Genomic DNA, 15,319 nt, shown 5'->3' on the forward strand with positions numbered 1-15,319 from the left:
AATTCCTGGTCTCTCTTATTCCTGTCTCACGTGTCTCTAAGAAATTCTTGTCTTTGTTGTCAATTTGTCTGTGAACTTCCAGTTTCACCCAGATCATCACTAGTCACAGAAGCCCGTCTTGACTAAGTTAAGGATAAGTTGGTTTATGTTCTTTCTGAAAAAGACTTGCGGTTAGTCTGCTAACCCATGTGCTTTGTACAGAGTCTTTGTAATAGGCCCTGTTAAGAATAAATGCTTTTAATCAGTAAGGTTGGCTAGGAGCCTAAAGTCTTAAAATAGTTTCATGTGTTCTGATTTCTTCTTCCTTAAATGAGTAAACAGAATGCAATCATATGTTACAAATCATTTCATCAAAGGTAATGAAATTAAAGTTCAGCTCGGAGAGTTATTATAGAAGACTAGAATATTTGAAGAATTTGACTTCAAAATCCCTTGAGCTCTAATCTTTAAATTTACATAATGTCTTTCCATTTTCAAGCTTTTCTAGCTGAAAGACTCTGAACTTCCAAGGCAAAAGCCAAAATGAAGTTGATATTTGTGCAATTGAAAAGTGAATGCATCTCCCTGCAGGTCAGACTCTTCCCTGCAGGATACAAAAAACAAAAAGAAAAGTGAATGCTTCCAATATCGTGGAATAATCAGAAAATACATGGAAGGGGAAATCTCATAAAAATTTTACTAGTACTAATTTACTGTTTCAGTAATCCAAAGTCTACTTTTGTTTGCTTGTATGTTTTAGTATTCATGCCTGTGTTCCTGCATAATTTGTTGTTTAATCCTCATGTGGTAAGATCCATTCAACCATTTATTCAGCAACTACTGCATACCAAGCACTATGCTAGGTCTCAGGAATAACATGATGAGTCCCTATATGTACTGTGTGAAGAATCTATGTACATAGTAATCAAATGAAACTGCTGGTGAGGAGATCTAATAGAAAGGTTTTGTTCTCCTCTTTCCTCTGAGCTGCTGCCATGTTTATATATTAGGAGAGCAGCTGGCAAACTTGGGGCTTGATGTCTTCGCCATGAAAATTCAGTAAGAAATGAAAACTCTTTATGTGAGGATTTGTTTAACACTCAGGAGGGAGAATCTGTTAAGAATTAGTTTCTATTATTTCTACCATAACATTAGATATAACTGCAATGGATTCAGTGCTTTCTTTCCATATTTAATAGTGACCCGATTTCAAAGTCGAAATTAGTTGTATTTAACAAGGAATTGTCCTGTTCATGCAAGGATTTCTACATCATTCCTACATATTATTTAGGAATGTAGTTTGATGTTAAATTCCCGATATGTGAATACCTGTGGTATGAAAAACATGAATTTCTTGGAATGAAGACAAGGTCAGACTGGTATTTTATGGTAACAAGCGCTTTAATTCTGATGTCCTGTTAACTATTCCAATTCTAATTTGCATTCCCAGAGGATGCTTTTATTTAAGCTCTTTGCATTGGTTTAGAAGTGTAAATGAGAATGATAATTTCTGATGCCACTGGAGGAAAAAATGGCTACTGCAGTCATGGAGTAAGCCAGGATTGCTGTTTTCTTCTACCTAAGAAATAGGTTCCTTGTTTCAATGCATAAGTTTCCAATTTGCCTTTTCTTCTGAATGTGAACTGAGTATGCCCAATTATTTTTTCTCATTTTGTTTACAGCTGCTGATTTCTCAGTTATACTGAGAAGCCCTTAATTTTGCAAGTGAATTTTTTTTTTAGGCATTTGCTCCCCAAAGCTCTTTTTTAGAGAGCTAAGACTTTTGCGGAAACACAGTATCCAGCTTGGAAAACCTGCATTCTCAGCAGCTTCACTCCTTTCAATAATACCCTTACATTAGCTCTTTTAGGACACCAGGAGACAGCTTCTCTGGCAGTAATGAGATGTGCAAGCCACAGAAGGCCTGCTGGAAATTACAGGAAGGGCTGTCAGTGTTGAGCCTTGGGATACACGCTTCTTCAGGTACATTCAGGTTTGTGTCTGACTACCATACAAGAAACACTTGGCACCATGTGAATGTGAGCAGTTCTTTACATCTCAAATTTCAACAGTTGGATCTACCACCCTGTTTACCAAGCGTCTCATGTCTTAGGCTCACATGGCTTTCTAAAGTTGCCTCATGCACACCATTATCAAGGCAGGAGAGCACAATTGCTCAAGAGTCTTTCAGGATCTTAAAAGACCTGAATTAAAAAGGCTAAAATTCTCCTCTGTCTTTTAATTCTTAGTGTGAAATTTCGTTCTAAATGTCCTGGTTGATCTCCAGCTTTCTGAATTTGTCACCTCATCACTTTCAATACTCTCAGTTGACCCTTCTGCACATAGGAAATATGAAGCCTTTTGCTTAATTGTCCATGGTCAATATAATGTAGAATGCATGACATTATAGCCTTGTATATCAAACAGTATAAATGGTTAATGACTGCTCAGGTTTGCTTGCTTTTATCTAAAGCAAGAACTTACATGACACAGTACATGATTGCCATCCTACCAATACATTTACCAAATGCCAGTTTAATTCTCATGCAATATCTTTTACATTAGTATTAATGTTTCAATTTCAAAATGAGAAAATTAAAACAAGAAGATGCTGAATTTTTCCCAAGTCTAAAGAGCTAGCTCATGTGAGATTGGGGATTTAGTTCTAGGAAGTGTATGCCTGTAGTCTTATCCCTATTCTGTTATTCCAGATGAATATAGAAATCATATAGAGATGTGGCTTCTATATATTGTTACAGTTTTTCTCATCACTGAAACAGAATAGCATGATAGATGCAACTTAAGAGAAGAAAGGTTCATTTTGGCTCCTGGTTATAAGTGATATGGTCCATTATGGCAGGAAGACATGGTAATTGGTCTGGATCCCTCTGTGGTTACAGGAGTATGAGGCAATAGCCTCATGCCCTCACATCTGGACAGATCAGTCCGGTAGCAGAAAGCAGAAACAGAATCGACTTTGAAGGCCTCTCCCTGGTAACCTCCTTTGGTTACAAGGTCCACCATCCCAAAGGATGCACAGTCTCTGCAAACACTGCCACCACGTGGGGACCAAATGTTCAGGCATCTGAACTTGTCAAAGACATTTCATATTCAGTCTGTGTGCTAATGATATATTCCCATGAATTCCTGAAGCAAAGGGAACATTCCTGTTGTACTATTGTAGATTCCATCACCTATTGCTGCTATTACCATTACCATCCAAGGACTATAATAAGTGAATAGATTTGCTTTGGTTTGGTTTTTCACTTAGGTACAGAACTCAGGAACACAATCAATTAGTAATAATGCAGAGGTAACTTGGACACCAATTGATGGAGGGATAAGGCAAGTTAAGAAGTCAAGTAAAAAGAAACTATGAGTTTGTTGTACTTAAGGCAGAGTGATATAACATGTGGTATTCACACAGCTGGGATAATGAGACTATTCAAGGATGCAAAACATGATTGACGGGGAACAAATGAAAAGCGTGACTTGGTCAGACTCAAGTGGAAGGTTGTAGGTAAGAAAGTTTCATTTTGTGAGAGGAAGAGAGGAGGATGAGACCCAACCAGTATGCGAAGTGACAGCAGAGAAGGCTGGACCACAAAAGGAGGCATCTCATGCTGAGAGCTGTTGAATAGAGAGTTGAGCATTCAGTTCGATGCTTTTCTCTGATGTGGGTGATGGAGATCTAGGTTCAGTCACTACTGCCCCAAACTCTGGCTTTCAGATGCCCATTAAATCCAAAAGCTTTAGGTAGTGGACTCAAAAAGTGAACTGAAACTTAATCAAATATTAACGGTGATTCCAATATAAATCATAAAATTATTTGAGAGTCAAATTTTGCTGATGACTTTTTAAATCATTTAGTCCTAAAGGTTTTCTACCAATTTCTTTATTATTTATAATACTTTGACCTCATATTCCACCTTCAACATATTGGGCCTCTTCTAATTCTTTTCTGGCATGTTTTTGAACCCCATTTTTACAGTTAGAAACGGATTAAAGCTCCTCACATAGTTTCTTATTTGTTCTCCTTTTTTCCTCGTGGTTCGCTGGACTCTTCCCCTGACTCTGATCTCAACTTTTGGCTCCTGCCTCCACAAATAAAAAGTATAAGCTCATGTAAATGAACCCACTAATGTGTTTCTTTTCTGAATTATATCATAATTATGCATTGAAGTATCATATTGTATACCAAGCAAGCGATGTCCTTTTGTCCCTTTTTGCTCTCCACTCTTGCAAAAATCTTCCTTCCTGAATGTACACAACCTCCTACTAAATGCAGTGTACCTCCTATAAGTTCAATGCTGACATTATTATGAGGTTAAATGTGTGTGTGTTGGAATGCCCGAAGACAGGTGTAGCTTAGTTCTTTTCTGTTCACAAGTGGAGGAAGAAGAGAAAGCAAGGATTGTGAAATACCAGGCCATCTGTTTGGGGGAGCCAAGCCAACCAGGGTGCTTTCATTACCCAATTCCTATTCTCCACTAAAGTTACTAACACTCTTTTATTTTTTTTGAAATGCAAATTTCATTAAAGAAAGATCCTTTCAGTGCCTATTTGGAGATTATTTTTGTGTCTTTTTGTAACATTTTACTACAGGGTATTTTATCTCTCACACACACCTACATATTCCATTATGCTATATTTACAATTATTTAACACATTTAATTAAGAACATTATTTAAATTTTAGAAAGACTTCTCCCCACATGGAATTTAGAAATCAAAGGTAGCATTTAGCAAGCTTTCTTGTCAACTATAATCGTCGACTTTAGTCGACTTTAGAACTCTTGAGAGTAATTCAATTACCCACACAATTCTGCTTTCTAAGAATGTGCAAAAGCTTGTCTTAAGCAAGCCAGAAAACCTATTAGGGATCCTCTAGATGTTAACAAAAGTAAGAAAGTACTTCACACTTCAAGTCTCCAAGGGAGGATATTTACAGAAGATGCAAAGAAAGCAGGAAAAGTTGGTGTTCTCTTCTTCCTTTGGACTTTCAGACTCTAGCTTTGCAGCCTCAGTTCAGCCCAGGCAACTTTAAAAGAGTGGTGGGCCACGTTGAAGTTTCTCAGTAACAGAATCTTAGCAACTATGACACCTACAAGCTTATCAGATATAAGCCATCACATCAATTGTTACGTATTGGTTCGTTGCTGGTTTCACTTCACAGGAGTAAGTGCTCCGTGGTGGTAGGTGGTGGTAGGTATCTGCTCTTTCCGTTCATTGCATCTCCCTGAAGCATGCATTCTCGCTCACAGAAAGTAGCCGTCCTCCATTCGGAGCTCATCTCCCCTTGCCAGATTCACTATGTTCTCGTTTTGGGGGAGACAGGAAGACCAATGTTTCATTTGAAACATTAGCCATTACATCATTGAAACGAGGAGGGTAAAAGTCACTCAATTTTTCATGGAAGTTATTTAATGAATTATAGCATGTATTCGGAAAGAGGCAAAATTTATACATTTTTCATAAAGTTAATATGCTCAGTGCTTAGATTACATAACATCATTACTAAAAGTCCCAGCAATGCCTTCATTTGTCATCAGTCTAATAACTTAACAGTGATCCTGTTCACACTTTAAATATTGTATGTAGTTTGGCCTGGTTCTGTTTTTGTTTTTTGTTTCCCTGTTTAACACTAACTTATGTATTTCACTGGGAGCCTTATGCTGCATCTAGTTGTAGATAATGACCACATTGGTCCTTTCTAGCACTCTTGGAAGATGTCAACTGGAAGTACATCTCTGTCCAATCTCCATCCTTTCCTTTTCCTACATGTGAGGAGTAAGGAATGCTGTCTTATTTCACTTTTCTCCCATTCCTTTAGAAAAAGGAAGTGTCCTTTGAGGTGTCCCTGTTGTGCCTTGATGCCACCATTGTCATCTCCTGAATTGCATGGAGGAGTCACTCTTTTAATTAACCATGCCCTAATTTTTTCTTCATCTAGTTGTATACTAAAATATGCCAGTTTCTTGAACTCCCCATTTTTCATAGTATTTTCAAAATAGCGGGATTAAAGGAAACTAATATTTAAATTGCAAAATATTGTTTCATGATTTTAGGTTTATGTTGGATTGGGCATCATGTTTTTAAAACAAACCAAAATAAAATATACTAAGATGAACAAATGCTGTCACATCAAGTTAGACAAGACAAACCAACCGAAGGAACACATAACAAGTTAAAACATAAGACTCAGAGACCCACTTGTTTGAACATCCAGGAATCCCATAAAAACACTAAACTGGAAGTCACTGTGTAATGAGAGGACCTGGTATCCACCCTCACAGACCCTGTGCATGCTGGCTAAGACTCCGTGCATTCACATGAGCTTTGGTGATCTTGATTTAGAGGGTCTTGTTTTCTTGGTGTTCTCCATCTCCTCTGCTTTGACACTTTTTCCTCCTCCTCTGCTGCAGGGTTCTCTATACTTTGATGGGAGGGATTTTATGGAGACATCCCATTAGTGCTGAGCATGTATAGTTGCTAAAATCTTTTCTCATTTTGTAGGTTGCTGATTTGTCCAAATGCCAACGTCCTTTGCTATGCACAAGCATTTCAGTATCAAGAGGTTCCATTTATTAAATTTATTTTCTTGCTTGTGTTAATGGTGTTCTACTCAGAAACTCTTTTCCTGTACAAATGAGTTCTTTTTTGTTCTTCATTTTTTTTGGTTTTTGTTTTTGTTTTTTTGTTACTGGTTAGGTGACTTTTAATGACTGTTTTTATTTCCTTATGGGTTAGAAATCTATTTCAATGAGTGATCTTGTTTTAACTTTTGTAAGTGATGCTATTGTAAAAATTATCCATTTTCTTTAGATATTAACATTTGGTTGAGTACAGGTTTTTAAATTATTTCTTTAGGATTTTCCGGATTCCCTTGGTGCCGATTGCTCTCTCCCCCTTGTCATTTCTGATTTTATTAGCTTAAATATTCTTTATCTGTCTTCTAGTTAATTTGGATAAGGGTTTTCAATCTTACTGATTTCTTCAAGAACCAACTCTGTTTCATTGATTATTTGAATTGATTGTTTCTACTTTATTGGTTTCAGCCCTGATTTTGATAATTTCTTTTGTCTACTCCTTTGGGTGTGACATATTATTTTTCTTTTAGGTATGCTGTTAAGTTACAAATGAAATTTCTTCCCTTTTTAATATGGGCACTTTGTGCTGTGAACTTGCTGTTAAAACTACTTTCATCATGTCTCATAAGTTTTGATATGTTGTATATTCATTTTCATTCAGTTTTCTGAAGCCTTTAATTTCTTTAAGAAAATATTTATTTATTTATTTATTTATTTTAAACTCCATATTTTATTCCCTCTCCTTGTCCACCCTCCGACTGTTCCACATCCCATACCTCCTCCCCACCTACCTATCTCCAGGTGGATGTCCCCATTCCCCACCCTACCTGACCTCTAAACTCCCTGGAGCCTCCAGTCTCTTGAAGATTAGATGCATCATCTTTGAATGAACACAAACTCGGCAGTACTCTGCTATATATATTTTGGGGGCCTCATATGAGCTTGTGTATGCTGCCTGGTTGGTGGTCCAGTGTGTGAGAGATCTAGGGGGTCTAGATTAATTGAGACTGCTGGTCTTCCTACAGGATTGCCCTTCTCCTCAGCTTCTTTCAGTCTTCCCTAATTCCACAGGAGTCATCTGCTTCTGTCCATTGGTTAGGTGCAAATATCTGCATCTGGTTCGTTCAGCTGCTTGTTGAGTCTTCTGGAGTGCTGTCATGCTAGGTCCCTTTTTGTAAGTGCTCCATAGTCTTATAGTGTCAAGCCTTGGGACCTCTCCTTGAGCTGGATCCCACTTTGTACCTGTTGCTGAACCTTCTTTTCTTCGAGCTCCTCTCCATTTCCATCTCTGTAGTTCTTTCAGATAGGAACATTTATGGGTCAGAGTTGTGACTGTGGGATGGCCCTCTCCCTCATATGATGCCCTGTCTTCCTGCTGGAGGTGGGCTCTATAAGTTCCCTCTCCCTCCCTTTACCATTTTGATATACACAAGTGAACTAATTTCTTTCTTAATTTAGGTCTTTACCCATTTGTCATTCAATAGAGGGTTGTCTAGTTTCCACGTGTTTGTAAGGTTTCTGTTGTTTCTGGGTGGGTTTTTTTCCCATCTTTAATTCATGGTGGTCAGATAGGATACAGGGAGTTATTTCCATTTCTTGTATTTGTTGAGACTTTCTTTGTGTCTAAGTATATGGACACTGTTGTAGAAAGCATCATTAGGTGGAGAGAAGAAGGTATAGTCTTTTGTGTTAGGGGAAATATTCCCTAACTATCTGTTATACCATCAGTTAGCTTCAGAATGTAAAATTCAGTGGCCACAGAGTTGAGTGGCACTTTCTGTTTCTGTGTATTATGAATAATGCTGGTATGAATATTCTCAAACATGACTTCTAGATAAGATATGCATACTTTGGGCCCTAGGAGACATGGATAGACATTTTCCAATATGATTTTGACAGAGTGTCCTCCCACTGAGACATGGGAGTTCCAGTTACTCCCTGTCACCATGGTTTCAACTATTTTACATTTTAGCCACTGTCTCTCATGTGTTCTGAATGCAATATGGCTTTATTCTTTATGTCTCAGAAATAATGTTGTTGAACACATTAATTTGCCATTGTAAAATATTTTCATGGATATTAAAGTCACACAGGTAGTATGGAAATAAAATAGTAATTATATTGGTGATAATTAGCTGACTAAAACTTATACAACTTTCATTAATGAAACTGTATTAGTAGAACATGTTCCCTGTAAGGTTGTTGTTCTGGTACATTTAATTCAAGAGAAACTTTCTGAAGGCAAATTCTGATTTTTGCTGGATGGCATGGAGCTATCCCAACCCAAGTCTTCAGAGGCCACCATTAAGCTAGTTCCCCAGTGCTGAGCAGAGTCTGACATAGGGGAAATAAGTAGAAGCCAGAGGTCTGGAAACCCTAAATTCATGATGAGGGCATGAAAATATATGTGATTTCTAGGAAAGTACATATGTTTAGGTGTGATAATCATAGATAATGAGGACAATTGCTAGACTTCCTATAGGAAACAAAATATGTTTTAAGATGTATGTTTGCTTTCATAATCATTAAGGTAAACTATGCTTAAGACCTAAATTATTTGTTGTGGGTTTAAAACATTTGAATGTTTGAATTGAGCTCATCAGTTACAGTAACTTTTACAATCCTAATATCTACATGAATGCACAAAATATTTTGTGGATAACTTTGACTTTTCACATTAAACCTCTTGAAAACGTAGAAGTGGGTCAAACATTTATTATTACTGGGCATGTGTTAAGAAATGGTACAAGTGCTCTCATTTTCATCATTAACATAATAAAACAAATTAAGCTAAAAATTACTAGTAGTTGAAGTTGAGGATATAGGTCAGTAGAAGTATGAGGACCACAGTGCAGACCTCAAAACCCTCTTAGAGTCTAAAATGGAGGATGGTGACTCACCTGTAATTCTAAAACAGGAAAGGCAGGAACAGTGGACCTCTGGGGCAAGCTGGAAAATGGAGCAGCAGAGTCTATGTGCTCTGTGTCCAGCAAGACAGCTCATCTCAGTAAATGAGGTGGAGAGCAATCAAGGAAATTATTGATGTCAACTTGTCTTCTCATTGCACATGGGTGCATATGCAGCAACACACACCTGTGCATGCATGTGCACACCACACACACACACACACATGAGAAAGAAAAAAGGTATCAGTATATTAGTTAAAATGCAACCATTTTATTTTATTTTGCTAAGTTGCAATTGCTATTATAACTAAATTTAATTGGAGTGTTCCTTTTAGAAATAAATGCAGTGATCAAGTGCAGTTTTGACACAGTGTTTTCCTACTTGTTTCAATCTGGCCTTCATCTCGGGACCTTTCTGACTTAGCTTCGGACGTTCTGATTATGAGTGTGGCCCCCACTGCTGCATTGAGGGCATTACTTTCATTTGACCACCTCACGTTGTTTGTTATCACTAAAATAATAGACATCCTTTACCACATTATGTTTTGATATATCTTAATGAGCTGTTAAAAATAAATAGAAACATTTTTCTAATTGCTTTAACCATTTTTCTAATTGGCTTAATACCTCTTTAACTAAATTTTCTTAAAACGTTAGAGGAAAGTTTTGTAACTTCTAAATAGACCAGGTTCTAATTTAAGACCAAAAGCAACTCTAGTGCTAAAAATAAAAGGTCATGATGCAAATAAACATGCAACAAGCATCTCCTGAGTCAGGATTCACAGTGTGTGGTATTCTTCATCTGTAGGTTGAAGAAAAAGTCCCAGTCAGTGGATATCACTGCTCCAGGGTTCAACCCTTTGGGTGGGGCAGGGAAGCAAGCACCCCAAGCCAGCAAGCCTCCCGCACCCAAGACTCCCATCATCGAGGAAGAACAGAACAACTCAACAAACACCCAGAAGCATCCTCCCAGAAAAAGTGAACTGAAGAGGTTCTATACCATTGGTGAGTGCAAGGGGTTTGACAAGTGAACTTGTACCTCTTTGACAGCTGTGCCAATGAATGCAGGATTTGCTTAGTTAAGTTAAATAACTCCTTGTTGCATAATTGTGTGTCTTTCTTATGGTTTGTGTGGACATTTTCTTGGTCTAAAAAGAAAGATGGAAGATGCAGAATTACTAAAGTCTTTAACAAAGTTGGGTAAGAAAATGGGCCCAGTGGCCATCTAAGCTGAAGAGAAGAAAAATACCTTTTCAGAGTTTAACCTTATCCGTTACTATTTTCATTTTAGCCACCCTCAGCCCACACTGTTCTTATACTTTGCTTTTGTTCTTTTCATTTTCCCTCTGGGCTTCTAAGTCTCTGACCCTGTTCTGTCAGGTTGTAAAAGCAGTGGCTGATGTCAGCTTATCACGGAGCCATTATGAAGGGAGAAAGTTATTGCATTCTGAGGAACAAGTTACATTGGAGAGCTGTTGGACTTCTTGCATTGCAAACTCTAGGGGTATAGAGTCCAGAAGTAATCATATCAGAAAGCAGTAGGCTCTGAACAGGGTCTTGTAGTTATTAGGCTGCTGTGTCCCTAGAGAGAAGACTGCTCAGGAATTTTGAACTTTGCCGGAGACTGTTACATAACGGGCCTAAATACATAGAGCTGAAAAATTCTGTAGATCTGCCTTTCCAGTAGATCTTTGAATAAGTGATTTTTCAAAAGTAACAGTTTGCAGCATTTCCGATAAGTTTAAGATGAAAGGCTTTGTACTTGGCAGGAGGTAAGTTGTGGATATAAGGTAGGAAGATGGCTACTTGGTCCTGCATGCTCCTTCATTTGGAGGAATTTCATTCTGTTTGACCAAGTAGTGGAGCTGGGGCTTAGTTCATCAAAATGCTGTTGAGGAAGTTGAATATTTCTGGCACCTAAAACCCTGTAACCTCAATATGGGGTGTTTGCTTTAAAATGACAATGTGTTTCTCAGGTATTTCAGACTTTTAATATATATTTATATATTGATATATAAATTAAATATTTTATATTATACATTATGACCAAGAAAGCAGGTTTCTAGTTCTAGAATCCAGGACATGTTCTGGTTTCTTCTGAGTCATTGCTTCCTTCAAACCTTGAGGAAACGCCTCCTGTGGGCTGAGTGCTCTTTTGGAATTTGCTGGTGGCGGAGACTGCTTTCCACTGCTTCCCCTTTAAATCCTCATCCTTGTTCCTCTCATAGCTTTCCTTGTTCTGATTAACGTTTTCACGGCTTAAAAAAAAATCAGGTAGAAACAAAGCGTTCTAAAGGCAATCTATCATCAAACACTTTTGATTGATGCAAGACAGTACAGCAGACAGGTGCATATTTCCACTTTCAAAACGTAACGTTAGCATAGTTCAAAAAATGAATCAACCAGAAAATCCCACAAGGCACATGTCACTGCCTGCTTGCCAGGGCCCTTTGCTCCTGCTGTTTGTCACTTATGCAACCTTCTATAGTCTTCTGATTTATGAACTGATTAGGAAGAGTAAGTGGTTTGCCTTCAGGAAATAAAATCGATCTTATAAACTCCATATTCCATCTAAATAAGACAGACAGACAGACAGACAGACACACACACACGCACACACACAGAGAGAGAGAGAGAGAGAGAGAGAGAGAGAGACTACCACGCTTGACCATAGTGAATAAAAAGTCAAGACTTTAGAAAAAGAGAAGTCTAAAAGTTAAATTTCAAGGTAGAAAAGTAAGCGGTGTGTTATTTGGGGTTTTTTTATTTATTCTGTTTGCATGCTTGTGCACACATTAATAGGGTGTGCTTACCTGTGTGTGTACAAGTTTCTGCATGCGTGTATTGGGTGCACTTGCCTGTGTGTACATACTTCTGCATGTGTGTATTTGTTGTACTTGTGTGTGTATGTGTTTGTGCATGTGTGTATTGGCGGCACTTATCCTTGTGTGTACACGGATCTGTTGTGTAGACTTACCCGTGTGTGTCCTTGGAAATCCAGAGGCTGACGTCAAGTGTCATTTTATTCTTCTCCATCTCACTTTATGGAACTGGATATCACCATCTGGTTTATCTCTGCCCTACTAAGCACCAGGGTTACAGCCGTATCCTAGCACCCCTGATTTTTGTGTAGTTGCTGGGGATCTGAACTCTCACGCTTGCACTGAAAGTACTTCACCCCCTGAGTCATCTTCCCAGCCTCATAGCAAAATTTTAATTAATGAATTTGCAACGGTTTGATTTATTGTCAGTATCAAAACCACGTTTAATTACTGTGTTGAAAGAGTTGTTTGGATTCTCAGCTTTAATATGTCTATATAACCTATCTTCTAATTTGGCTCTCAAAGCATTATTTTTAAGGTTAAAATATATCAAATATGTAACTGAAAGTACTTTTCATAAAATGAATCTATTTCAATATCCCTTCATTTAAAAAGTACTGTGAGTACAAAACAAAAGTATTCTCAGGGTTGTTTTGATTTGCATTTCCCTAATGATGCTGAACAATTCTTAAGGTGCTTCTCAGCCATTCAAAGTTCTTCAGGTGAAAATTTTTTATTTAGCTCTGTATCCCATTTTTAATAGGGTTATTTGGCTCTCTGGAGTCTAACTTCTTGAGTTCTTTGTATTTATTGGATATTAGCCCTCTGTCGGATGTAGGGTTGGTGAAGATCTTTTTTCCCAGTTTGTTGGTTGCCATTTGGTCCTTTTTACAGTGTCCTTTGCCTTACAGAAACTTTGTAATTTTATGAGGTCCCACCAGTCAGAATGGCTAAGATTAAAAACTCAGGAGATAGCAGGTGTTGGTGAGGATGTGGAGAAAGAGGAACACTCCTCCACTGCTGGTGGGAATGCAAGTTGGTACAACCACTCTGGAAATCAGTCTGGTGGTTCCTCAGAAAACTGGGCATGACACTTCCGGAGGACCCTGCTATACCACTCCTGGGCATATACCCAGAGGATTCCCCAGCATGTAATAAGGACACATGCTCAACTATATTCATAGCAGCCTTTTTGTAATGGCCAGAAGCTGGAATGAACCCAGATGTCCGTCAATGGAGGAATGGAAACAGAACATGTGGTATATTTACACAATGGAATACTACTCAGCAATTAAAAACAATAAATTCATGAAATTTGTAGGCAAATTGTTGGAACTGGAAAATATCATCCTAAGTGAGGTAACCCAATCACAAAAGAACACATATGGAATGTAGTCACTGGTAAGTGGATATTAGCCCAGAAGCTCTGAATACCCAAGACACAACTTACATATCAAATGATTCCCAAGAAGAAGGAAGGAGAGGGCCCTGGTCCTGGAAAGACTTGATGCAGCATTGTAGGGGATTGCCAGGACAGAGAAGTAGGAGGGGGTTGATTGGAGAACGGGCGGAGGGACGAGGGCACATGGGACTTATGAAGAGGGGGGAACCAGGAAAGGGAAATCATTTGTGATATAAATGAAGAATATAGAAAATGAAAAAGCATGTTTAAAATTCCATGAGTGTTACAATTCTCTTCAGGAATAAGGCAGAAGAGTGAATATATATTTAAAGGGGATTTATTGCAATGACTTACAGAATGTGGTCCAGCTAGTCCAACAATGTCTATCTACTGATAGAAAGTTTAAGATTCCAATTGTTTATTTCCACAAGTCTGGGTGTCTCAGCAGGTCTTCAGTATAATCCAGAATCCCAAAGAAGTGGACTCTATTGCCAGTGAAGGAATGGACTCTCCAGGGTGAGACAGAGCAAGCAGGCAAATAGCAAAAGTTTCTTTCTCCCATGTGCATTATCTACACTGGCACTGGAAGGGGTGGCCCAAATTTAAGGTGAAACTTCCTCCCTCAAAGGACTTAGAGTGGGTCTTCATATTTCTAAAGATCCAATCAAGAAAATTCCTTCCTTCCTTCCTTCCTTCCTTCCTTCCTTCCTTCCTTTCTTTCTTTCTTTCTTTCTTTCTTTCTTTCTTTCTTTCTTTCTTTCTTTCTTTCTTTCTTTCTTTCTTTCTTTCTTTCTTTTATTGGTTATTTTCTTTATTTACATTTCAAATGTTATCCTCTTTCCTGGTCCCCCCCCCTTCCTGGAAACTCCCTATCCCATCCTCCCTCCTCCTACTTCAATGAGGGTGTTCCTCCACCCACCCACCCACCCACTCCCACTTCCCCGCCCTCAATTCCCCTATAGTGGGGCGTCTATCAAGGACCTCTCCTCCCATTGATGCCTGACAAGGCAATCCTCTGCTATATATGCAGCTGGAGCTATGCTTACTCCTTGTTTGGTGGCTTAGCACATGGTAGCTCTGAGGGGTGTCTGGTTGGTTGATATTGTTGAAGGGCGGTACCTGTCAATATTTCAGTTCAGGGTTTGTACAACTGAAAATTTGAAAAATCCCAGGGAGCCCTCTGGTGGCACAGTGCAGTACTACACCTTAGTTGATCTATGGCCCTCTAAAATTCTTTACAGTTACTATATTTGAATCAAGCTAGAACATTTTCGATTTTAACAAAAGCTAGAACAATTTGAAATACCTCTTTAGGTTAATGAAAGATGTAAGTGGCTTCTCTAAGAATTTATTTTTGAGCTCATTTATCTTTCACAAACTTCTGTATAGCATCTATTTCCTATTGAGAGAGCCTTAAGAAATAGAACATGTCCTCTTTCCACACATGACTGCCTTCTGTCCTTAATTAATCCTAATAGAAGAGACATCATATCAAAAATTAATACCAGTAAAACTCACTTTTTATGGATTAATCAGTCTTGGAATATGTATAATGAAAGTTTACTTATTTAGAATAATTAGGGGGAAAGCTAATTGTCTATATGAAACCGGACTCTTCATT

At 38.2% G+C, this 15,319-nt stretch overlaps 1 protein-coding gene across 2 annotated transcripts in view; it reads left to right on the top strand.

The window, feature by feature from the left end:
• The window catches only part of Oxr1 (oxidation resistance 1), a 409,810-nt gene that overhangs the window by 189,163 nt on the left and 205,328 nt on the right, over positions 1 to 15,319 (top strand). For both annotated transcript variants that reach the window (XM_052160406.1, XM_052160408.1), the window contains exon 3: positions 10,283 to 10,479. In XM_052160406.1, coding sequence (XP_052016366.1) covers positions 10,283 to 10,479 — 197 coding nt within the window. The remainder of the gene's footprint in view (positions 1 to 10,282; positions 10,480 to 15,319) is intronic.

The sequence above is a fragment of the Apodemus sylvaticus genome, chromosome 17 (genome assembly GCF_947179515.1).
Source record: "Apodemus sylvaticus chromosome 17, mApoSyl1.1, whole genome shotgun sequence".
Lineage (NCBI taxonomy): Eukaryota > Metazoa > Chordata > Mammalia > Rodentia > Muridae > Apodemus > Apodemus sylvaticus.